General features: G+C 43.9%; 1 protein-coding gene across 1 annotated transcript in view; it reads left to right on the forward strand.

Moving 5' to 3' along the window:
• The window catches only part of BRINP1 (BMP/retinoic acid inducible neural specific 1), a 619,275-nt gene that overhangs the window by 529,308 nt on the left and 62,974 nt on the right, over positions 1 to 26,993 (forward strand). Inside the window, exon 6 of the mRNA XM_069609661.1 lies at positions 23,989 to 24,225. Coding sequence (XP_069465762.1) covers positions 23,989 to 24,225 — 237 coding nt within the window. The remainder of the gene's footprint in view (positions 1 to 23,988; positions 24,226 to 26,993) is intronic.

Genomic DNA, 26,993 nt, shown 5'->3' on the forward strand with positions numbered 1-26,993 from the left:
TCCATTAGGGTGCAAGGGCTGCAGGGGCACCCTATCAACTTATATGAATTGTCGCTGTGGCATTACCTAGTGTGAGGGTTTAAAGATCTGTTCAAAGATGATCTGTGGTCCTTAAGATTATGTTGTTTTATGTTACTTCGTTTTGTTGATGATGTCAATGGGTTTGCGATATGATGTATACAATTGTTTGTGAAAACCTTTATGGTTTTTCCGACAAAATAAAGTTAAAGTGATGATGGTTATTTGCCCACCAATTGACTTCTGATGTCGATGCTAATCCCTATGGCCATTTCCACCCAGTTCCTGCCCCTACTCGGCCAAAACACCTCCTCATGAGCTCCTCATGAGCTCCCTTTATTGAAGCTTTGCCATCAAATGCTGGACTTCAAGTGCCTACCAGTGTTTTTTTTCTTCAAAACAGTCTTTTGAGAGTTAACAAATTAATTGGAGTTGTATACCCACTGCTGGTGTCATAAAACTGGTTTACCATGTCTGCCTTTAGTCACTTCATTTGAGTATTTGGGATTTGCCTGCCACTGCTATTAGATGTATCACACAAGGTGTACAGTCAACAACAATGTTCCTACTGGTTTCAGTAACTGACCATTATTTATGTCACCTTCAGGGCCTGGGCAACCATTCAAACATTGTGTTCAGGATCATCTCAACATCTAATTAGTAGTTGATCACATCTGCAATAGACCTATAGTATACATCCAAGACAAAAAAGAAACAGGAAAACCTGTCACCATGTACTGATCTAGTGACTATTTCAATGCTCTACTACTAGACAAAAACCAAAGCACAGGTCAAGGTCACCGACCAAGCACCTCCAAAACGGGCCTGCCCTTCAGTATCTTCAGCAACAATGTATGGCTGATCTCCAGTTTTGTCAAACCAAGCAATGTCATCACAAAGCGTTACACTGCATCCCACAAACAAATCATCTAGGAGCGCAAGGACACAATCCAACAGCATAGTGTGATTGGGCAAAATGTCTGGATTAGACAACACCTGCCACATGAACACACATCTTCAATACTATTGGTGTCACATGGCCCTTTTCATAAACGTTTGTAATGCATGTAATGGCTGTGCAGGCTCACCTCAGTTCGAGCAAGACGCAGGGTATCTGTGGTTCACCTCCTTAAATAAATCCTCTGTTTTAGCTGATGACAGGAGTAGGCCTGCCTGCCAACCTACACATAATGCGGGAAAAATCGAAATGACTCAATCATCAAGTGATCGGCAACAGCAGTCAGTTAATACAGCTGCCATGATAACTGCAAACACATCAACGATTCAGACCACGCTAGCCCTGTGCTCCAACGTTATCCTTAATCACAAAAGGATGCTGAGTTATTGCCTCTCGTCTGTCGCAAAGTAACGAGACGGCTAAGCTGCCAGTATTTCAATCATGCGGCAGCAAACATCTGACCGCTCAAAAGTCTACCATTATAATAGATGCGTCATCCTCCATCACAGCACCCGCCATCTTGGAGCGGATATCTTCACAGACTACCATGCAAATGAATGCTGGTGAATCCAAAAGATGTAAATGACTACAATGCTGCACATATATAATTGTCCAAAGATGCCTATCCACAAACTGTAACTACAAGAGATATAGCCATTGGGAGAACTATGCTATTGAGCAGCACACGATGGCATGTGATGTTTACTCCATCACTAATTAAGAGGAGATTATGTCAGTGCATGCCACTTAATCTTCTCATTAAGGCTGTGTACATTGGCATGAAGTCTGCAGATCCACATCTATTCTCACCATAGTAGCAGGGCTGAAAAATCAGCACCTCTCATCGGGAAATGTGGCTTATAAACAATTGTCCATGAGAGCGAATCTACTAAGTGGTTATGTTGCAAGAAGTGTGTCACCAGTGGGTCCATTTGTTTATGCGTTCTAATCCAGGAGGTATGTTCCAAGATTCGCTTTTTAATGGGCCTCATTGTCATTCCAACATAGCTTAAATTGCAAGGACATGTGATTAGGTTTACCACTCCTGATGTGCAATTAGTGAAACTCGTTTGTACACAATGTGTCTTCCAATGTATCTCGATGCTCTTGGATCGTCTTGTCTGAGGGCAAGTTGCACATGAGTCACATGGCACATGGTCAGCGATCCCACTCTCGCTCCCAAACTCCCATTGGGACACAGATTACACTGGTTTCAAATCAGCTGTGTTTACCGAAGTGTCCATGATATATTGTTTTACAGGTTTTCATGTTTCTTTTTGCTTTTCGATGTGTATTATAGGTCTATAGGTCATCAGGTATTAATTAGTTGATAAGAGAATCCTGAACACGATGATTGAATGTTTGCCCAGATGCTGAAGAAGACAACATAACTAACCGTTGGTCACTGAAACCAGCTGACGCATTGTTGTTGATATCATTTTAACAATCTGGGATACATCAAGCAATCCATGGCTGTTTTACATACTTGCCTTCCAGTCTTTGAACATTCTGCGGGTGCAGTCTTTTTACTGGATGTAAACCAGATTTTCTGGTACACACCCAGGCAAGGGTCAAATAAAATTATCAAAATCCCTGCCTGACTGCCCTGAAATAGTCACTTAATCTAACTTGCAGTAGTCCTTCTGAATCTCTAGTTCTGAATAATTGTAATACATAGTTTAATTCAGGAGCCAATTGTTATGATGCAGACATTCACTTGTATCCATGGGGATGTCCCAATTGGAAATGGGATTTAGGGAATCGACATTGGGATCACACAATATACTATAGGTTGTGACAAGTCAACAACTGCAATTACCGAATATACATAGTTTAGCCTTTAGAGATATTCTCTTCTTGCTATCCCTATTAGATACGTGGCACACCACTGATGACTAGGGATTGCAGAGACACAGGATAAGTTATTACTTCCTGAGTGACAAGAGAAGTTTAGAAATAGGTATCACTGAAGTAATTTGCAAACAATCCACCCTTGTGTGAAACAGTTCTGTTCCTCCTTGGTGGACTATGTCCTTAGATTCAGCCCGGTACTCACATCCTGTTGCACCTGCTGCCATCAATGGCCAGTTAATACATCTACGCTGTGTCTGACAAGTGCCTTTCCCATGACTACAAAAAAGAGGAAACTGTTGGCATTGCCAATGTTGTTTTTAAAAGGAGTTATCAAGGCCTGTATCCTCTTTAACCTTGCCTCCCTCCACCATTTATGCCCTGTCCATTATACCCTGTTTGTGGGTAGACAGGAATGGCAGAATGTTTAGCACTGGACTTTTTTTTGCAGGTTTAAAGACCCTGGGCCTCATTACGAGGTTGGAGGTAGCCTTACCGATTTTACCAGCAAGGCTACCTCCATACCGGCAAGAAAATCCGGCACCCGCGAGTGGGCAATTACTGGGGGTATTCCGGCCCTGCCAGACCTGGTAATTTCCCTTTTGCGGTGCCAGTGCTGCAGGCTTCTTGTGCTCGTGGGTGCCTTTGATTCTGTCAGGCCAGGCCTGGCGGAATGAGAGGCATCAGTGAGCACAACTCAGAGTTTGCCGGTCTGGTAACAAATGTACTGGCAAGCATACCAGTACTGTTGTTAATGGACCGGCAACCTCGTAATGAGGCCCCTTGAATTATATATGAATATTTGGTGATTAAAAAAAAGCTGGTTTGGAGGGGAAAGTACCCTCATGATATTCTTTGAAGCATGTCAGCTTTTATTTTGTAATGAATGATGATTTTTGAGATGAAAATGAAAACTAAAAATTAAAAGCATTAGAGTAAAACAAACAGCATGGGTGTAGTACAGTGAACGAAAGGCAAGAGTATAATGTGTTTTTCTGTGAAACTGTCAGCAAGTAGGAGAGAGCATAACCTCTTTCATGTATACATTGCGTTTGGTGTATCAACCAACAGTATTTACAAGGGAAGTAGCTGATTCATTGTTGAGTTGCATGTGTAGGATGTCCGCTAACATGTCTCCAAGAAGCTCTGTTCGTCCCGGTACACACACGTGTATATTACCAATTCTGTGTAGGATTGGCACTCTTCTGTGTTCATTGGGGCAGCATGATCATTGAGAGGGGCTTTCTTTGGATATGCATGAGGTGTTCTACTGACTTTGATGGATGAAAAGTGGATGCAATGTGCATTGAGTATGAGCAGTCAGACTTCTGCAAGCAATGCGAGGTTTCCTTGCTGTCATCAAGGTGAGGCTGTCCTCCATTCTGTCCATAGAAGTGTTTTCTTCCAGTATTTATTATAGTGTCTATTTTCTGTTCTATCACTTAATGTCCTACATCTAGAATGAACGAGAAGAGAGAGTGTGTTTTCGATGTATTTTATTTTTATTTTTCTTATAAGATGGCCAGTTCTTTATGGTTTATACATAGTATATTGTCTGTTCTCTACGGTGCATGACATAATGAATTCTCTCTGGCGAATGAGAGTGTTCTCTTTTTCCACGTGGAAGAATTTCTACTCTCTCTTGTGCATGAGGTTCACTATTCTCTATGTTGCTAGCAAGGTTTCCCAACTATGATGATCTGGTTAGTGTAGTTAAAAGGGAATCAGGCTTTTATTGTCTTACTGCTGCCAGAACAGTTCCATTCTCAGCGTGACATTGTCTACACTGCAGTGAATGTAGTGAGCTACCCTTTAGGAAAGATCTCTTCAATATGGCGAAGCAATGTACAGGTATGACTATTAACTTCGTTCTGATGCATGAGCGTTCGTGTTGGTGGTGCAGTGAAGCACTTCTTTTCAGTGGGGTATTGGTTGGTGTCTTGGCTTATATATGAAATGCGCCATTCCCTTTGGTGAAAGCAGTACTCTCCTTTCTATTATTAAGGACATTGTTACCAGGGCAAACCAGTGAGTTAGTGAGTGAGAGATTAACTACATTTGTGTTGTGATGCGCACTATGTAATGTTGATCACTTTTGGACACTGGACTTACTGTATGAAGCAAAATGCAGTGGAAGCTCAGGCCAGCCATTTTCACTGTATTTTCCGGAGCTTCTCTGAACTTTCTCTTTGTTCTATGTCGCTTTCAATATGGGGTGTTTCAGATAATCTGGTTTATCAGGTGGTAATGTGCTTATTAATTGCGTTGAGCAATGTGACCTCTGTTATTATGATGTATCAAGCAACTGGTGACTCGTAAGCACTGATTATTCTTGCTGCATAAATGGCCTATTCATCGTAATGGAATTGCCATCTGCCATGGGTAAAGAAGCACTGGCACTGCCAATCCGATCACTCTTTCATAAACTCCTTGCCAAAAGCTTAGTGTACACCTATGCTCCACTGCATCAGTAGCCTGATCTGCCGTGCCTGCTCTTCAGTGGGAAACAGAGCAGGATCAGAGGACACGGGTGCCCATCTGACAGCTGCCATGACAGCTAAGTCCCTGCAGCACAGGAATTTCACTTAAGACATGCACCCCTGTACCAAAACCCTAACATTATGAGTTAGTATGCTCGTGGAAAATACATACATCTTTAAATATAAGCCATACGTGCGTTATGGTATGGTGAATGGTAACTCTCATAATTATTACTGCTACACCAGTTTATTATCACAAATATGTCAAAGCCCAGCTGTGAAAATACTATGTGTATTCTCCTCAGACAAGGGTGCTTCTGCTCCAGCTAGCAGGGCTGTAGCCTTAGGGGTTTCCCTCTCTATGTTCCTTTTGTAACAGGAGGTAAACTGCCTTCCCGAGAGGACAGCCACTTCACAGGAAGCCGATCTGGGAAACAGGAATCAAAGGTACACATCCATTCACAGAGCCTCACACCAGCGTAGACAGAGGAAGCTAATGACAATTGGAGGAAGGTTCCACCATCTTGTTTTTTCTCTCCCTCTATGCTTCATTCATATCCCCACCGCTTCATGTAGCACAAAACACTATGGATGAGATGTCAGAAGGCAAGGTCCATTGGTTCCAAGTATAGCAGTCTAGCTTTAGTCTAATCAGCTGGGGGATTTTGCTTTTAAAAGAAGGGATCTCTCATCACTTCTTATATTCAATTTGGAACAAAGAACTAAGAAGAATTAAATTGGATCTCTGTTGGAGAGTTGACTTTCCAGAGCCCTCCACCAAGTCATGTCAACACTGAGTGTCCCAGGCAAAGGCAGACTCTGCTCGGTATCACTCGTTTACTGCGAGTTCAAAAATACTGAATGCCAAATGGTTTCTTTTCAATTTTCGAAGCAATTAAATGTGGGGGTGGGTAAAGGTAATTAATTGTAAAAGGGGACATCTGGACAGGTTGTGGGGGCCTACCCCTGCATTTTACTGCTTGAATTGGAGGGAAAAAACGGCATTTTTGTTGTATGTATTTTTTCTCACAGTGATCACAAAGATCCCTCTGTTCTCTGCCCATCACCAGAGTACATTGGGGGTGAACCTGCAGCTGGAGCAAGACCTGCATCTCTGCCAGGCACTCTGCTGTCAGGACCTCATGTTGTTGAAGGTCCCCTGAAGGTGTGCACCAGTGTCCCTTTCTGGGAGCCTGAGAACGAGGACTGATCTTGTTCCTGGGACCGCAGAGTGGATCTCAGAGAATCCTGAGGGACAAGCTAGCCCAGAGCCCTGTGTTTCATCACATCAAACTGGTTGAACAGTCGTTAAACCAAGTTTACTGACTTTCGAACCAGCAGGACCCTCCGGAAATGCCTTTGGCACCCACCAAGCTCTTCAAACTAGAACTGCACATTCAACCCTGTCCACCGCTGCACTGTGATAGATGAGCACCTAGTTGCCGCTACTCAAACTGACCCTAGTGGCCCTCACAATCTGCAGCTCCTCGAATGCTTCATCAAAGTGATCCCACCGACAAGCGCATCCACCAGCCTCCTCGAACTGACCATCAAATTGACTCTGCTGGCCCTCACAATCCCCTCATCCCCAAGCATCACCCTCTCACTGAAATGAGTTCCCTACGACCCCTGCTCAACGGCGTTTCTCGCCTAGGACACTGTGACCGCCACATATAAACAGCCTCGAACTGCACAAACAACACCAAATAGCGTAGTCTGCTCTGATCAAACCACCAAGAATGTACTATTGGCCTATAACTGCCCCTTTGGGCTATTTTGGGCCTGTGAGACTGGTTAGGTCACTTGTACTCACCCAGAGTACTGCATTCTGTTTTTGGTGAATATTATCTGCCTTTTCCACAGGCGTGTTTTTTTGTATTCTTTTTTTTTTACAGTTGTTCTATTTGCGTTTTGTTGCAGGTGGTTTGTTTAATTAAATCATATATATATATATATATATATATATATATATATATATATATATTTTTATATATATATATATATATATATATATATATGCTAAGGATGAGTAAGCTTGTCCTTTTTCCATAGACTTGATTAAAGCTCAGCAGTTACCTACACCTAAATCGGCACAGCAATCTTTTCATGTCTCTCCCGATCCACACTCTTGCTCCCACTACTGTGATGCTGTGGTGGTTTGAGCTGCCTCTGACAAATGTTAGTCCTACTTTCATATCCGTGCCCTGTCTCTGTTTTTTTTTCTGGTCACACTAGCATAACACGTCACTCTTTAATTTACTGACATAAAAGTAAGAGTTAGTTGGGCACAGACAGATGTTAGCGGCATGTTTGCATCAAAAGGCAACTTTAAAATGTGGCTGCATGCTTTACAGGTCACAAAACCGTGGTTTCCTTATCTGGAAATGACTGTAAGTCAGTAGAGAACACAAGTTCATATGGCAAGGAAATTAACTTTCCATTAACGTTGGCAGAGGTTAGGGAGATGTTTTTAACTGGACCTGGCAAAAGACATTTGGGTTCATGTCGTGGTGGCGTAAAGTCAAATTACGAAGTGAAATGCAATGTGTGCGTGAACATACACCACATTTTCATTCATGTGTGTGGTGGAGAGGGGGCTCGGATCGTAAATTACGATTATGCTTCCCTCTTCCTCTTTGCCATACAAACGCAACGGTTTTTACAGCAACATGACATGCTCACGTTGCCGTAAACGTTGTGGATTCCCATTGAATCCGCCCGATTTTTTTTATTTTTTTACCAGGCATATTCTGTAGCATTCAATTTTAAGCGCTGCCTGCCATGCATAAATGGCAGGCAGTGTTCATTCCATTTCAACTGTAGAGTGCAAAATGGGGGGCATAAAAGCAATGTTGCAACAATGTGCACCTCCCTTTTGCACTCTGCTGTATAAATAAAGATATCTGCACAAAGGCGACCTGTTTGCCCCTAAGTGCAAACGTAACATGCGTTTACGGGGAATTTGAAAATTAACCCTATTGAGATTCACAAAAGAATCAAATGAAAGGGCTCATTTTGACGAGGGCTGAGTGATGCACAAGGTACGTTATTATCCGTTATTGTGAACAACGTGATTTCTGTGGAGTTGACACATGGAGTTGGACTGGGAGGTTTTGTATGCCCAAACTTAGATGTTGCATGCACCAAATCCCCTGCCCTTAGGCTTCCTTAACATTTCCATGTAGGCGGCGACGGAGGACTCTGCGTGGTGTATCATTGCATGGTATATCACTGCATGTTATATCGCAGCATGGTGTATAGTGTGGCTTTTGCACCTGCACAAATCAGGCAGAAACTATATTAATTTATTCAAATGGCACACACCATGCACGAACATGGAGGGCAGTAAAGACGTTTAGGGAACCCGTGAACGGAAGACACACAAACTCTGTACGCTCTTAAATACCTCCCCGCCCTAATACAATTGGAATTCTATTCAGAGGGCCACTGAAATGCACATATCAGCGGACGTCGACTTCTCCATGCAATAGGCAAAGACATAAACGCTGCCATCAAAATGGAAACATTCTCGAGGCTCCTGCACCCGTCCACTTGCACCAATACATTGGTTAAGCACTAAAACAAAAGGGAGAGTACATTCTAAGACATTAAAGTCGTCTACCCGTTCATATTATTTTGTCAGAACTAAAAATCAGTCATGACACCTACCATTCCAATTAAAATGCAATATATTGTCACATGCTTCTTCTGATGTCACATCAAGTACACTCGTTTAGAAAAAAACGTAGGTCCGGAATAACATACTGCATTCATTGTACAATTTTTATTTTTATTTTTTTATTTATTGTTTTACAACGGAAGAGATGCTATTTTCCCCTTGTCAGAGAGCATCAATTCTCTGTGGTGCAAGGGTTATCTTCTCCTCGCCAGTGATTGGCCCGCGCTATTCTCTGCGGAGCATGCAATGGTCTGCGCTCTGCCGTTAATGAGATGGCGTATTCTTTGAGGAATTAAATTGTACTTTGCACTTTCACGCTTCTTGCCTTGGTTTCCAAGCACCGAGACAGGAGGTGAGGGATGATCAGGTGCTGCAGTCGTTAATGAAAGAGAAAGGCTGACAATCGCCTTATCTTCGGCAGTCAGTGGAAGATGATATGCACTCGCATCAAGGTCACCTGGCAAGGTATATTAAAGCCACGGGGTAGTCCTTAGGGGGGGGCACGGCTCCTATAGCATGGGGAGCACGTTGTGTGCCTCCCTATGCAAACACCTTGCTGTCATACACGAGCCTGATATTTATTGCATGAATCCATTCACCTGTGACTCAAGGAGGGATCACTTGAAAAGGCTGCTGATGAAATGTCCCGATGGGCACCACTTCCTATGGGCCTTTGGGCCCAACCTCAGCCATTAGTTGATATCTTGGACCCAACAGGCCGGGAGTTTTACATGTGTGCTGTCAGAGTGATGAAATGCACTTTTGCATTGCCTCTGGAGAGCCCTTCCTTCTGTGATGCTGTTCACAGCATCCCATAAAATATCTCAAATGCTATCCTAGCCATTGCCCATGTGGTGTGCAGTAGTGAGCACTGGAGAGTGAAAGGACTGCTGTGTGTTCACCTTCGCGATCTTGAGACAAACAGGATGGGGGCGAATCACAAAGAATCGGGCATCTGGGAAAAAAGTGCATAGGATGGCCTTTGCATTTTATAGAGGTCATGCACCTTAACAAATAATGCACCGGTCAGCCTCCAAGGATATATCAGTGCCTGCTAAATGTGTGCCACAGCAGTGCATTGCAGGCTGTCACCACCCACATGAGTTCTGTATGTGTATTCCCTCATGAATGGCCATGAATGGCTGAAATGTTGATCAAAGAAATACTCCAACGGTAGCCCTGTGAAATGGTTGCACATGCACTAATGGCATAGGTGGTTCATGCTGCTACTTGATGCTGTCCTGAACCCTGATGGACAAGCATACGGGCAGAAGAGGTTCATGCTGTTACTTGATGCTGTCCTGAACCCTGACACACATGCATTCGGGGCACAGGCGGTTCATGCTGCTACTTGATGCTGTCCTGAACCCTGATGTACATGCATTCGTGGCAGAGGCGGTTCATGTTGTTACTTGATGCTGTCCTGAACTCTGATGCACATGCATTCGGGGCAGAGGCTGTTCATGCTGCTGCTTGATGCTATCCTGAACTCTGACAAATTTACAAAAGGGTGTTCCCAGCAGGATTAGGGAAAAGACAAGTGCAATTCCTGTTTCTTCAACTGAGCCTCCAGATCGGGAAAACCGAGTTTGCTTTTCCATGTAAGAGCACACCTCCCTCTCACCCAGACGTGTGCAGTCTACACATTTCATGAGAATGTGAGCCTCAAAGATGCAAAAATGAATGCATCTATATTTACATAAATGATGAAAATGTACCCCTCTGGGGCCAAATTACAAACACTTTTCACTGGTGCAAGTGAAATTTTGTACGGAATTAGCACTATGGTAAGGTTTGCCCTACGAAAAATCTCTATTGTTTCAATGCATTTTTGCACCAAGGCAAAGTTTGACGTAGAGCTAATTCTGAATGTTATTATAACTTGGGCAAACTTTGTCCTGGTGCAAAAATACATTAAACACATGCATCGGATGATGTGGTCTATTCTCGTTATTTGGAGTATGAGTCTTGCCACAGCCTTTTGTATGAGTTGAAGATTGTTGTAATAGTCATTCTGGAATTCCTAGTTATAGGCTGTTGGTGTAGTCTACTCTGGACCTGAGTTCGATGATGGTGAACATTTTGTGGGTGGGTAAAAGAGAGTATTGGTAGGATCATTTTTACTGGAGGAAGAAACATTTCTTGATTATCGCGTTTACTTATGGCTTGAGTGTTAGTTTGTTGTCCATTAAGACTCCCGGTTCTTTACTATCGTTGAAGTATTTGATGCTGTTCCCAGTTCAGTTGGCCATGGAATGTAGTGATTGTTTTCCCCGCATTTGGGTATTATCATTATTTCTTTTTTGTCCAGGTTGAGTTTGAGGCTGAGCTCATCCAGATGTAGAGTTTGTGTAGGCAGTCTTCCAGCGTTGTGTTTCCTTCCTGTGCATCTTGTATTTTGTAAACAATCTGTGTGTCATCAGCATAGTTGTAGCAAGTGAGGCTGTGTTTTTTAATGAGCTTCATGAGTGGAATCAGGTATATTTTGTAGAGAAGTGAGGAGAACGAGGATCCTTATGGTACTCCACAGGTGAATTCCCTTGTAGTGGATTTGAAAGGTTGATCCATATGGTTTCTGTTCTTTTTGTTAAGGATTTAATTCATAATAGGGGTAGGTCAGTGATTCCTATTTCTTCCAATCTCCTGATGAGGTTTTCATGATTGACTGTGTCAAATGCTGGGGAGAGATCCAGAAATATTAGAGCTGTGATTTTGTCTGTATCTGCATTAGCCTTTAGATTGTCCCAGATTGAAAACAGCACTGTTTCCATTCCTCTCATCAGTCTGAAGACCACTTGTGCTTGGTCCAGCCGTTGGTGTTCTTCTATGAATCCTTGTGTCATTCTATAGCTGCATACTTTTTAGTATTTTTGCTTTGTTGGGGATGTTGGAGAATGGTCTGTAGTTGAAGAGGTCCTCTACGTTTCCTGTTGTGTCCTTGAGGAGCAGTTTGATGTATGCCGATTTGAATGATCGTGGTACTTTCCCTTTTGAAAGTGATTGGTTGAAAAGGTTTCTGTAGTATTCCATGGATGTTCCTTGTGTGAGGATTGACTTGTGTATGTCTGGGGGGTATGGATTCATGGAGGAGCCTGCTTTGTTGCTATTCCATACCAGCTTGACGAATGTCTCAGATGATATTTGGGGGAAGCTTCAGAATTTGTTCTGGCGGTCCACGGGTGGCTGGTGGATTGATTGTTGTGGTTGCTTGGTCTGCTTTGTATGATCTGTTGGATAGTGCTGATTTTGTTTTTGAAGTGGTCTGCAAAGTCATTGCAAAGTTTCGGTGAAGTTATCGGCGTGTTTCTGCATCAAGGGGGATTTCTTATTTCATGGATGATTTTAAACAGTTCTTTTTGGGTGTTGGCAGCTTTGGTGATTCTGTTATCATAGTGTTTCTTATGGCCCTTATGGATTTCCTTTTTGTGTGAGTGGAATTGTCATTGAAATTGTAATTTTTTCTCCTGATCGTGTTTTCCCTCCATTCTAGTTCAAGCTTCCTGTTCTTTCTTTTCATGGTGATGAGTAATGGGCTAAACCATTTTGATGTCGCTATTTTGCATGATACGGTGAAAGGTTATTCCTTGGAGAACTTGTCGATTGTTCCGGCAATCCATTTATGAAGTAGTTCTGTTTTTCTGTTGAGGTTGGCTGCATCGAGGGTCATTCTTGTTGTTTTGTTGATTTCTAGTTGTTCTGCTAAGTTGCTGACTTTGTTAGCCGTCCAGTTTCTTTTCATGCTATTCAACAGTTTGTCGGGTTGTTTGTCTGTCGTCGTGGGCAGCGTGTTTACGAAGGGGATGATGAGGAGGGCGTAAGACCGAGGTTTAGCAATACAATAGGCTGATAAGGGAATGCACACGTAGATTTGAGATTCATCTATAGTGGGAGAAAGGCTTAGGTTTCACAGTGCAACAGGCTGATAAGTGAGAGCACACCTAGATTTGAGATTCCTGTATAGTGAAAGAAAGACCTATGTTTCACAATACATTAGGCTGATAAGGGAGAGAACACCTAGTTTTGAGATTCCTGTATAGTGGGAGAATGGCCTAAGTTTAACAATACAATAGGCATTTAAGTAAGCTTGTATTCACAGTGGATTTCCCAGAGAGTGTGACGGATGTGTGTGGTTGGTGTAATTATTGCAGGTCCTGGTGGTGTAGGGTGAGGTGAAAGTTAATGTAGTTATTAGTACCAGTAATGGTGCCACCCTTGTTCGTTGACACTGGTTCACGTCTTTCTGTTCCTTGTTCAGCACACCTGGACACTGCTGTGAGCTGCTTCTGCTGGTTAGCGGGTGGAATTAAGCTTTGGCAACCACCTAGATGGATTGGGGTGGGAGCGAGGAACACGTTGTCTGCTGCTCGGGGAATAGGCATAGTTAGCCACTGCGATCGGGTACTGGGTGGGTACACTGGTCTCCTGTTCCATGAGCTTTGCATTGGGTGGAAGCCAGGCAGTGGGGGACGGCAGGTTGATTTGGGTTATATGTGTGACTGGAGACTGAGTGAAAAGGAGGCAGTTTAGGCTGGGTTTTTCTTTAGTGGGTGGCTGCCTGCTTCCCATGCTGAGACCTGCTGACACCATTTGGAGCTGCTTTCATAGGAGCTGCCCTTTGCCTCAGGCCCTTAGCGCGGGTTGCCCAGGGCAAAGGCTGCCCTAGTGAGATGTCTTAAATGAGAGTGGGGAGCCAAACAGTTGTTTAGTGGGCAGATTGGGAGTTGGGAATACTGGCAGGGAAAGAAGCAGGCATGGGAAGACTCAGAAGTGCACGGAGCACTGTAAACCAATTTACACAATTTATCTAGGAACTTTAGGGGTTGGGAGGCTCACCTGGACCTCGCTCTGGCCTCTGCAGATGGGAATTGGCAGATGTCTGTGCAGGTGCAGCGAGTCCCTCGCTGTTTGTTGTGCCTCTGGCAGGGAGTGAATTCGCTGTTTGTGGGTGGATTGGAAGGTGGGAATACAGATGGGGAAGAAAACAGGCAGGGGGAAGACTCGGAAGTGCACAGTTTATCAATGAACTTTAGGAGTTGGGGGCTCACGTGGACCTCGCTCCACCGAAATCCAACCCATCTTTGAACACCCATTCTCACATTTCCTAGCTTTAGAGCGAGAGTAGCTTTTGGGCCACAAACCCATATCCAGTCCTTTTACTAGTGCACTTGCACTGTACCAGTCAACATTACACAGTCACACTTCTAAGTGCCTGAGACCAGAGATGCACCACCGGCTAAACCTGGGCAAACACCACGCGTTCTCACTCTTGAAAGGAAGACCAGGAAAACTGAAAGCCATAGAATTCAGAAAAGCACATGTATACAATTTATCTTGGGGGATACCTTCCCCAAGCTAAGGGGAGAGGGTCCCAGATGTTTCCAAAGAAAACCCCTCAGTCCTGGGGCATAACTACACCTTACTAGAAGAATCCAACTCTCCTGGCTCCAGTTATGAACTGCCTCGGATAGGAGTTTCTATAACCTTTCCTACTGTCAAACCTTCCCTGATTCAGTCAAACCATTTGCCCAGTCAGCTGTCACTCAAACATGGGTACCCTCCCTATGAACAAAATCCTAATGGCTCATTGCACTCTGTGATGATGGCCACTTACGAAGTCAAAGCAGGCTGACCAGTGAAAATGCCCTGATCTCTCACACATGTCAAGGAAGTCAGTACACACAACTCACTGTCGCCCAACCCTCAGTTACCAAAGGAAAACGTCCAGTACGATATTTAAATCTGACAATGGCCAGCGCTAAAATTAGTAGTGATTTAGGCCCATCCCTTTGTGAATGCCCCACATTTTTTCTAGAACGTCCCTTGACTTGCAAGAAATCATGTTTTGTGTAAACCCCTATATATTCTGAGCTCATATTTTCTGTATACATGTATTAGTTGGGCCAGCAAACAAATCTGATTTTATATATCAGCACTGCAGACAGGAATGCATGTCTGAACTAATTCTTGAAAGGGGAACATCCTGAATGCAGAAAGTTATCTTCTTAGAGGGCAGCTACACCCCTTTATCAATTCAGCCTAGCTGCACACATACCTACATTGTTCATATAACACCTCAACAGTCTGGTAGAATGCTGCTATACCCCACGACAAAATTGCCCTAGTGCACATATAATCTCTTTCACATGCCCCACGGCAGCCAGAAGCAGACTTGAAAACCCCTCTCCTTGCTGCGCACATTACACTGATCTCTGACATCCACTTCACCACACTTAGCATTAGAATGCAGCCAACCCACGCAAACCACTCTGGCTGTTCACATATCAAGTGCACACAAACATTATTTGCTATACTACTCTCTCAACTAACTGACAGGGACCACGGTCCCCAAGGGCGTTCAACCCACAGTGCTTTGAGATCATACCAATGGTACATAAGGCACTATACAAATTCACTATGACATTATATACAGTATTGGCAGGTCACATGTCAGTGACTCTAATAGATGTCATGTTTAGTTTTGATTATTAGGGGGTGCTTTAGGACCACCTATAAGCTGAAACTATTGCATTAGAGTACAGGTAGGGATACATGCAAATGAGGAGGGACACAACGCTTGTAGGTGTTGTTTGGTCATTTGCACACCCATTGACTGCCTATTCCTACAACTCCCAACCCAAAACACCTCCTCATTGGAACTCTTTGCTTTCACTTTAAACAAAGCCTAACCATCAAACGTTACACTTGAAGTGCCAGTGTTTTTTTTCAAAGCAGTCTTCTGAGAGTTAATGCATTGTTTGGAGTTGTAAACACACTACTGGCATAATACAGATGTCTTAACCAGGTCTGCCTTCAGGTACTCAATTTATAAGCACTGTGTGTGTGCTTCACTGGGGTCCTATTAAAAACAAGCATTTGCAATGTCAACTGTTTTGGCTGTGGTATAAATATTATGCATTTGCCAGGCACTGCTATTCGATGCCCAGCTACTCGAACCAGTTTGCAACTGCTACCATCAATAGCATGTTAATGTAATACCAATACCGCAGTTCCTGGCAAATGACTTTCCCATGCCTACACAAAAGCCCAAACATTTGGCATTGCCAATACGTGTTATAGTATGGGGCGAGAGTGATACAGAGGGCTCTGCGGTAGAGACAACCATCCCCCCACCTTTCCATGGGCACTGACCCTCAGGGTTATAAATGACCCATCAGAGATGTTGGACCAGACACGGAATGAGCTCACTGCCCTGTTGCCCTTGCCGCGCTCTTCCACCCTGTGAATTATGGCTTTATTTGCAATCCACTTTACCAAGCTGTCAGACACGAGTCCTGTAATTCTGAGCAACAGAAACACAAACAGATGGGTAGTTGACCTCTTCGCCGTTATTGCAGTACCGTTCGGCTCATGCACTCAGGCCATAAACTCCCGTCGCTGCCAGTCCGGGCGCCGCGAGAGTGGGAGGCCCCTCTTCACACAGGCCTGGATCACAGGGAAGCTTCTCTCTGGCTCATACACTTGAGAAGATGACAGGTTCTGACAAGCAGAACTTCCCAGGTGAAAGCAGCTGTGCGTCTTGCGGGCAAAGGACGTCTGCAGAGGACACAGTGCATACACTGGGCTGTAACAACACTGCACTGGCAAGATACGATGTATTATGTTGGTCTGTGTAGTGCAACGAGTGCTGTGTTACACTAAAGGAGGCAGTCTACTTTCCAACATACATAGCTGGCAAGATCATAATTTCTCCCTGAAAATAATATACATTGGATGTCCCAGCTGCTAATCTTGCAATATAATGGTGTCAACCATTTCTTGTCATCGGTGGCATTACAATTGTGGTGTCAGACCACACAGGGAGTCATTTTGATACACAAATGTACTATATTGGATACGGTAGTGGTCCGATTGGATTACCATCACGAAGTAACAGAGGCACTTTCCATTTTACCACATTTACGTAAAAACGTGTGATTTTCTATAAAGAATCTGCTTTCATCAGGTCTGGATTTTTCAAAGATATTGATGCAGTAGATGTATGATGTGCGCAAAAAATGTGGGACAGGACGGCAAGCAAAGACAAATGGACAGAGAAAGTCAGAGGCATTAAACCCTGCTTTCTAGGGAACGCGGCGCAGCCGCACTGGAGGTGTCTCGCGACAGAGTAGCGGGTGCTGTCGGAACACATCTGGCCATGTGCAGTGTGGCAGCAAGGAAGTGGCCAGTTCTTGCAATGTTTGTTGAACATGGAATATGCCAGTACTTATAATGCTTACATTAACAGCACTGTTGGCAATCACGCCATCACTAATCTGGGTACCAATGGTAACCGGAAGAAAAGCAAAACTAGTCGCCAGCATGCCTGAATCAGCAGCAGAAATAATGTATTCAGGGGATACTGTTTCAAGTGATGGCAATTGGAGAAGCGCGCGAGTACTCCCAAGTGGCAGGAGAGCAGCAACATTAGAGACTAAGGGCCTGATTCATGGAACTATCTACGTGGAAAATAGGGTACTTGCACTCACAACGGCACGCGAAGCCGGCCTTCTTCGATTCATGGAATCGAATGCCCAGTACTTTTCCTGTACTTGCGTGGAGTACATGCTGGCTCAGCACATCTGTGCGAGGCGTCAAGGGCTCTGCGTGAAACTCAGAGCGTGGGCGTGCATTTCGCAGAGGGCTTGGAAGGGGGCGGAACACCAAAAATGGGAAAGAACTTGTGAAAAAGTTGGCATTCCGAGGCATAGCCTATAGGCCGTCCCTCGCACGCCCACTATTGCATGGCTCGAGACGTATTCATGGATTAGATCGCGCAATGTCTCAGCTTTGAAATGGCCATGCATGTCCTTCATACGATCTGTTACCCAAGGGCAGGCCTAAGTATGCTTGCACGTAGGATTTACAGCAAGCAGTTGGGCTTGTATGTCAGATTTTGGGTTGCGTGTACTCAATAGGGGTTCTGATGTAACTTAGGGGTGTGCATAAACAGGGGTGCAGGATCATTTTACGGGAGTTCACACACAGATTTTACAAGGTATTGCTGAGTTATGATTTCTTATATGCATGTTGTCTGGGTGGCGGATACAGTTATGAGGACTCAACGCAAGGGCCCTTGAGTCATTGCCCTGCTTATGGGGGACCCCACGCACTATTTGAAGGGTGCGTGTATTCACGCCCGGGGGAGCGCACAAAGCTAGCTGTTCTGGCTGTTCATGCTTGTGGGCGTGTCAGGGGCGTTCCGGGTGCGATTATGCGAATACTGTTGCTTTGGACTGTAAATTCCATGAATACGTGGGGCACACATTTTTCTTTATGCGCGCAGGCTCGCACAGTAGCCTTCTTCTGCGCATGGCCCTTGCAGGATTTCTTTTCACATTTCCATGAATCGGGTCCTAAGGGCATGATTTACAAAAAATGTTTTAATGGGACTTTCCCATTTAAAAGCATTTTTGTAAATCAGGACAGAAACACTAACAATGAGTGTACTGTAGAGGGCATGTCATGGCGGAGTTGGACTAGTGACTCAAGAATTATGACTGATAATAGGCCATTGTTAGCTCTCATCCATCATTGTTAACTGGTGGTGCTTTTGGTGAACAGAAATGCTGTGCTATTTAACCCTGTGAATTCCACCCTAGCTCTCGACCCTCACTGTTAACTGGTGCTGGTTTTGGTGAACAAATATATCAGAACGATGGACTACACTTTATGCCATCGTTTTCATCTTCTCTCTTTTTGGGTTGGGGAATGTTGCTAGCGCAGAGCAGGGGGGCTGGATGCAGGCGAGATCTCCGTAGTTATGTGAGTTATCACTCAATGTTTGAATTCTGTGGAATTTGTCTTCTGTCTTTGTTAGTAGAGTCCCTCAATTGGTGGCGGTTTACTTTACCAAAGATGAGGAGATATAACCCGCCTTCAATGCCCTGTATAAAAACAGAGCTTGATTTGCAGGGGTCTTTGCCAGGGCTCAGCCCTGGCACTTATTTCTGAGCCCTGGCACTTATTGTCTCAGACTCAGTTTGATTATGAAGGGATGATAGTCAAAGCATCCATCACACCCAATGAGCAAGTGTGAGCTGTAGTTTAACCCCAAATGTTTTGACACTGTGAGGAGCAGCTGTGGATGGTGGCAGCAATCATGGGAACGGCCTACCTGCAGTGTCATAAACATGCTAGAAACTATTTGAGTCCTGGCACTTATTAAACACTGATTAAAAGGTCTTCCTCCATGCCCACTCCAGCCCATGGAAACCTAAGACATTCAACTAATTCTGGAACTAATGACCCTGATGATGGAAGGGATCATGGGTGGGATGGATTTGGGGTAGTCTCTGGACTTTACTCCAATGTGTCAACAGGTTTGTCTCTTAGACTGAGGCTACCCAGATCTTCACATCTCTTGCCATCAAAACCAATCATCATCTTGGCAATGAACACTAACATCACAGCTGCTGTATTTACCCCTCCCTGTGATACAATACCCACCATCAGCATTATCCGACTCTCAGCTCATCTTCCTAAAATGAGGAGTACTTCCTTGTCCGCCAAGATGCCTTCAGAAAGATTAGGGGAAGTTCTACATGCTACTAGTTGTTGTTGAGTTCATTATTGACTCTGCTGTGGTGAGCTTTTTGTATGTGGTTGATTCATGTTTTTGTGCTTGTGGTGGCTACTCTGACCTTTACCACCATCTCCTCACAAGCCTATGTGTCACCTGCCTTATGATGCTTTGGCAGTGACAGGACACTGTACACGGCTATGTGTGTCTTCTTCTACTGTGCATAGTGCACAGCCTGAAAAAGGGTTTATGCGGGTTTTAGGTTACGTCAGCTCTTACAAGATTAGACAACCAGACATCTGATTCCAAAAGCTGCTGGTGTTTGCAAGAGTCACTGCAGGTTAACCAAATGGCCATAATGACAGATCATATCAGAGACTGCTACAGCGTTGCTGTTGTTCACAGTACTGGTTTTCGGTGGTTTGACTATAGATCATCACCGCAGCCAGTGTCATTGTTGATGCAGCCATAGTGCAGGCCACTGCTCCTGTAGTGTGTGACCCCTTTGTGTCCTCCAAGTAAAGGTGTTTATCTTCAGGTCAGTCCATGATCTAGAAAGGGTTGTGCATCAAATGACCCGTAAAAGAGTCAAGTGACTCAAAAGCAATGATCAAAATTGACTGAATACAAAACCTCCAATGCAATGCAGTTTTCCCCTCAAGCCAAACACCCCACAATCTTTGGTGTGTGAAATAATCGTGGGCGTCCAGGTGGTCCAACGTTTATATGAATTGATGCAAATCTATGCCAACAAACACGAAAGCATGTAATAGTTGAATTCAACACACCACACATTATATCCAGTGTACCCTGTGCATTCAAAGAATGTATGTTTTCTTATCTTGCTTATTGATGGGATGTTCTGCTGCCGGTCCCTCTGTTTTTTTTGTGTTTTTTCTTTTTCTGAACCGTTTCCCCATAGGAGAGAAACACGATTATTTGGGGCACAATACCCAGCACCACTGACATAGCAGCATCCCCTACTGTGCTGGGGAGCCCAGTGGCAACTGTGCAGGTGAGCATAGTACCGCCAGGGATAGGGGGGTTGTCTAAATGGGACCAAAATAACTTGCTGCATTACCCAACTAATAGTCACCAATGATATTGTTCATGCGTCTAAAACAAAATTAAAGGTTTTCTGCTCACCACAAGCCTCACACCAATAGGAAAGTAGGCAGTCATTTTACTGTTAGGGTGCATTGTGTCCTCAAAATGCGTCCCTGCTTACAGTTAAATATACAAATGTTTCTTTATCCTTATGTTCCCAAAATGCTGTTTGGTTTTATGCAAAGCAGCCAGGAGCTATTTTGACATGTATCCCATGCCATTTCCCATAGGAAATGTATTTACAGAATGAGGGAGATGTACGCATCTATTTGCATTTTTTTATACGGTGTGAGATATTTTATTCATAAACAGTGATGTATTTACAAACTGAGACAGAGACATACATGCTCAAAATACAGACTGACCCAAACTACACGTTGGCAGTGTCTTATGATTTTAGACGTTATAGTGGAAAACACGCTTTGAGGGAAGCAGATTTCAACAGCTCAATACAAGGGAGAAGAGAGGTATCAACAGGGGAGCGGGTGGGTGAGCAATGTGGCACCAAGGGATCTATAAGTAACCAGAGGAAGAGACAGGGAGAGGCAGATCACCCAATCACATTTTAGGTGGAGAGTGGACTGGGTGTGGACATAGGTATTAGGGATAAGCCATTTCTTGTAGAGGAGGGTTTTGCGCTCCATCTTGCAATGTAAAAGTGAGGTGGCATGTCTGGTTGTGTCATGGAGAAGGTTCCAAAGTCTATGGTTGTACACTGAGAAGGCCTGCCGCTGGGTTCTTTCCTTTCTGCACTTGTGGACTTCAATTCTGCATATGTCCTTGCTTCTTGCCTCTGAATAATTGAAAGAGTGATGTGTGTGTGGCGATGTGCATGGGTGGTATGTGGGAGTGCACAATGCATCCGTGTGTTTGACGGCATGGGTCTGCATCATGGAAGGTGTTGAAAGTGACAATGGTGGCAACATCTTCCCATTTGCAATATTGAGAATGTTTTAATAGATTCTGGCTGCAGCTTCATCAGCGTGTTTTACAGTGACCATTCGAGACTAGGCTGTGTGTGCAGCTTCATAAAATGTATTTAGAGTGGCACTAATGGCATAGATTGTGGCCATAAAATCAACATGCTTTACTCTAGGAATGCTGGTTTATTATGGACTCAGCTTCATGAAATGATTTACACTGGCATATATCATGGGCACCAGCTGCATACAAAATGACTTTCAATGCCAATGCTAGCATGTGTTGTGAACTCGGGCATCATGAGTATGCTGCCAAAAGCTTCTATGTACTGTTGGTGATATGGCAGCTACTACATTTTCTATTCATTACTTTAGACAAAAACAGTTCAAGTGTGATGACTTTTGAACCCATTTTTGTACAAATAAATGCACCATTTTAACCGATTTCTTACTTAGTTTTCTCAAGATGCGCAACATTCTTAAAGGCCTTCTTGCTATGTTTTTACAGGTGTGCTGATTTCTGAGGAATACAGTAATGCCCCTGCACTACAGATATTCAGCTGCCACTGCTGACCTTTAATCATTTACAATTGCAAGGCCCGACCCGCTGACACCAAAAGTTGCATCCACTTCTGCATGTGTATAATACTGCTACTGTCCGCACACAATGGCCACTAGAACATTTGGGTCCAAGGGGCCCGACGCCACCCGCTTTGTTTCTACGTTAATCGGGCGATGTGATTAAAAAATATGCACCATTCACATAGTGCAGTCTACGTCACGTAGCTGCGGCAGCATGCTCATCACAATCAATAGGCATGACTGGTGGCCCAAGCCGGCCTGCGAGTCAGTGGCACATAAAATGCTTCTTCAAGGCGCTAGGATAGGAGGGCCTACAACAGGGCTCACAGAGGGCACCCTCATTATGTGTTACGCCACTGACCCCCATGCCATGTCCAGTATAAGTAAACCATTTGCAACATATGTCTGTGTCTGCCTTCAGTTGTCCAACAGCAAAACGAATAGGTGATGGATTGAAGGGTTAGAATGAATCTGAACCACGAGCACAGCTCTGGGCAACTCTCCTGGCAAGCCACTACAGAAGGGGAAATACCATATGCAAATCAGGCCTAGTCCCACCCCAAACCGGCCCAAGAGTCTGTGGCACATAATATGCTTCTTCGAGGAGCTAGGATAGAGGGGCCTCATCAGGGCTCGCAGAGGGCCCTGTCATGTTGTGTTATGCCAGTGACCCCCAACCCATGTCTAGTTTAAGTAAAGCAATTGCAACATTTGTCTCTGCCTGCCTATAGGTGTCCAACATTCACACTTTGCCTCAGAAAAACCTTCTTCCACAATATCTGCGCATTCACTTTCTATTATCTTGTAATTCGACATGTTCCATGTTTTGCTTCCCCCTTCCTCATTTCTTATCACTCTCTCCCCTTGCTATCTCTTGTCATACACAAATAAGTGTCATTTTCAGCTTTGCTACAATCCCTCTTTGACTCTTTGTTAGCATGTTCTCTCTGTGTTCTATCATCCATGCACACAGACCCCCCTTTCCTGTTCTCCTTTCTCATTCTTTCTTTCATTCTGTTATCTCTGCCTACTCGTGCCCTCTCTTATTTCTCTCTCTCTCTCTCTCTCTCTCTTTGTTTCACATTGAGTTCATTTCTCTCAGCTTTCTCTGCACTGCTGCCTTCTCCTGATCATGTTGGTGTCTCATGACATTTCTGCCCTTTCATGTTCATCTCTTTGGATGCCACTCCCATCATCTCTGTGCGTTCATGGCACCACCCGATAGTTCTCGTCTCATGTGTTCTGTCATTCTGCATATTCGATCCCTCTCTTTCCCCCAGGTTTATTTTATAGTGTTTGATTTGTGCAGATGTCACCCCTTTTCTTTTTCGTATTTCCATCTATGTATCTTTCTTCTCACTCTCTACTCTTCTCATAAAGGGCTTCTGCTTCTCTCCCACCCGCCACCCCTTTCTCTATCACCTTTTTCTCTGGTATTCATGCTGCCTCTTTCTCCAGTCACCAGCCCTCGCACTCACCACTTGCTCTTTCCTCTATTCTCTTTCGCTGTCTCTCCCTCATTGTCATTGTCCTTCCCTCCCCTTTAATGTTCTGTGCACTTCCAGGTGTGAATGGTAGACTATTCACACATGTCAGAGTGTTTTCTGACTATAAAGCACAATGTTCTCATTCCATTCCAGGGAGGTACAGAAAGTTCTGAAGATGAAAGAAGGGTACACAGACCGCCACCTCTCACTGCGAAGCAGAAAGCACGCTATTACTGCTCAATAGAGTTTGCCAGCTCTAGGCATCAATCTTGCACCCTAGTGTTCCTGATCTTGACAGTTGGAAAAAAATCTCATTCAACTAAATTGCCTTCCAAACTATTTCATGACCCTTTTTCCTGCCCTCTTTCCGTCTTTTCTTTTGCCCAGGTCTTCAAATCATCTTCCCACAATATTTGCAGGAGAAATTCGTACAGTCGGCCTTGAGTTACATTATGTGCAATGGCGAGGGCGAGTACATCTGTCGGAGCAGCCAGTGTGTGTGTCAGTGCTCCGAGGATTACCCACAATGCAACTGTCCCATCACTGACATCCAGATAATGGAGTACACCCTGGCCAATATGGGCAAGTCCTGGACCGACGCCTACAAGGATTTCGAAAATGCAGGTATGAAAAGAAACTCCGGCAAGCACATCGATTCGTCAATGTAAAATACCACAGGAACCTCTGATTATGTTGTCACTATCGGAATCCCCCCCTCTCTCTTTCCATGACCCTCTCTCACTCTCCCTCTCTCTTTCTCTTCGATCTCTGTCTCTTACTCTCCCATCTCTCTCTCTCTCTCTGAATACATCCCTCTCTCTCTCCTCCCATCTCTCCCTGTCTCTTTCTCACTCTCTCTGTCTCTCTTCCTGTCACATTTGTGTGCCTCTGCCGCTCTCTATGTGGTCCTATCACTCTCCCCCATTTCTTTCTTGTTCTCTCTCTCTCCGCCTCACTCTCCCAATCCCGCTACGTCTCTTTCTCTCTCTTGCCCTCGGTCTCTCCTTTACACCTCTCTCTTCCCATCTCCTGTATCTCTTCTTGTATTCTCTGTCTCTCTCGTTTTGTCTCTTTCTCTCACTCCCTCTCTTCCTCACCTCTTGTGTCTATCTCTTTTTTTCTCTATCGCCCTCTTTCTCCTTTGGGTTTTGCATGGACAGACACAATGCGTATGCTTAGTTCTCAGATTAAATACAGGCTTGTCAAATTGGCCTCCCTTGCCTCTGAGCATTATTTTTCCCAAAGCAATCAAAGTGGCGTTAGCTAAATTTGCTGACTGATACATATTCCATGTTTGTCCCAGAGTTAGCATACATGTTTGACATTTGTTTCTGAGGAAGGGTGTTTCATTGCGTGTCTAATTTCCAGGTCTGGTAAAACAAAACAAAAAAATAAATAAATGTATATATATATATATATATATATATATATATATATATATATATATATATATATATATATATATATATATATATATTCAGTAAAAAAAAAAAACTTTGTTAAAGGGACGCTATGGTTGTAGGTAAAATCCCAAAACCCCTGAAATTCGCCAGTTATGGTAAGCTAAGCTACCATAACTCGTGCCACCACCGTGCACTGCTAAGACTAACACCCAGGACATCAAAGATGTAATCACAAATATCATTGATGACATCACTGTAGGCGCGAGCAAAGATTTTTCCCATTATGTCTATGGGAAAAAAAGACGTTTTGGGACCCCCCCTATAACTTTTCCCCCCTTAGATGAATCCTCACCAAACTGCAAAAAAATTCAGAGTGGCCCATATACTTTTTTTGCAAAGGTTGGTGAGGATTCGTCCGGGGGGGGGGCAGAATTATAGGCTGCCCAAAAAGTGCTCTTCCTATGGAAACAGCAACTTAACCATATATATATATATATATATATATATATATATATGTATATATATATATATTAGAATGGGGCCGTGATAGGTTGGGGCATCATTACAATCTGATTTTCGACGTGTGTGGCTGAGGATGGCATTCAAATGTAGTCATTCTGTGATTCCATTACACGTGTTAATCTTGTCAAATGCTCTCTTTGGCACAGTTTTTAATGCACCAGCATTGATTAATTTAACCTCCAGATGATACCACTGCAGGATTGCCCATTTCTTCTAAATACATTAGTTTTATAACAATAGCAAGAGTATCAACGTGAGAAAGCAAAAATAATGTTAATAATGGTATTTCTCTTCTGCTTTGAAGTATTCTGTATATAGGTTGGTGCCTTACGAAGCACCATAAACAAGCAGATACACAGTCAAATAAATAAATACATAAATAAAAACGTTTTTATTGTTTTCCTTATTATTATTTTTTTTATAATCCTTAACACCAGCATTTTAAAACAAGCCATGCAGGGAGTAAAAATGCGTAATGCACAGAACACCCCATGCTGGTCCGTTGGCATGAGCTATCCTAGTATATTGTATTTTGTCATCATGCCATTCCACGTATCTTGCCCAGTTTTCTGTCATGCTGTGCCATGAGTTCAGCACCTTCATTGGGTCAATGAAATCATCGTTGACTTGCAATATCTATACAGCGCACAGTAAGGGAAAGTTTAGCCAATATGTCCCCGACCCCCATGCAGTGCATTTCTGGGGTCGTGCTTACACTGCACTGTGGGCAAAATCATCCTAGATGCCCAATTCAAGCAACCCATCTAATGTGATGCATTGACCTCCAGGGTGCCCACAAATACATTAAAACAAGCCCAAAACAATGTTCGAGTCCATGGCTCTCTTGTTTGGGATTGTGGTCATTACTATGTGTGCATGCAGTTGATAAAACGGTGGGACCGTCCGCTCCATGCCCATACCTTCCACAATCTCTGAAGGATTCTCTAAGTGATGTGTCTATTATTTGCTCACATTCAGACATGATTAGCTTGCCACTTCAAGCATCCTCTTTCATGATCATCTTTGACAAAATGGCCGCAAGCTCAACGTCCGAAGGGGGGACCGGGACATCTGGAACCCCACATTCCAGTGTAAATAATCAGGGAGTCTGTCTTACGCACTTTCAACAGAGCTGGATCAGTTGATCCTATGTCTAGACTTGATTCTGTCATAATAGTAATGTTTCTGTTGCTGTCCATTTCGCATTTCAAACGACCGCCAACCAATAGGGGAAGGCTAGGTTTGGAAGGTGAAGGAGGAGAGTGATCTGAGGAGCAACATAAGCTAATGATCTCTGAGCTGCAAGGTGTGATTTCTCAGACGGTCTGTGTTTGTGTGTATATTTCACAGTATTGTGCTTTAGGGGACACAGCATAACAGATATCTAGATCGCAGCCCATGTATGAGGCTGTGCATATGTTGTTGGCTTTTATGTTTTCTATGCATTTTTCTATGGAGGTTCTTATA

This window comes from Ambystoma mexicanum, chromosome 8 (genome assembly GCF_040938575.1).
Source record: "Ambystoma mexicanum isolate Mex_15411 chromosome 8, UKY_AmexF1_1, whole genome shotgun sequence".
Taxonomy (NCBI): domain Eukaryota; kingdom Metazoa; phylum Chordata; class Amphibia; order Caudata; family Ambystomatidae; genus Ambystoma; species Ambystoma mexicanum.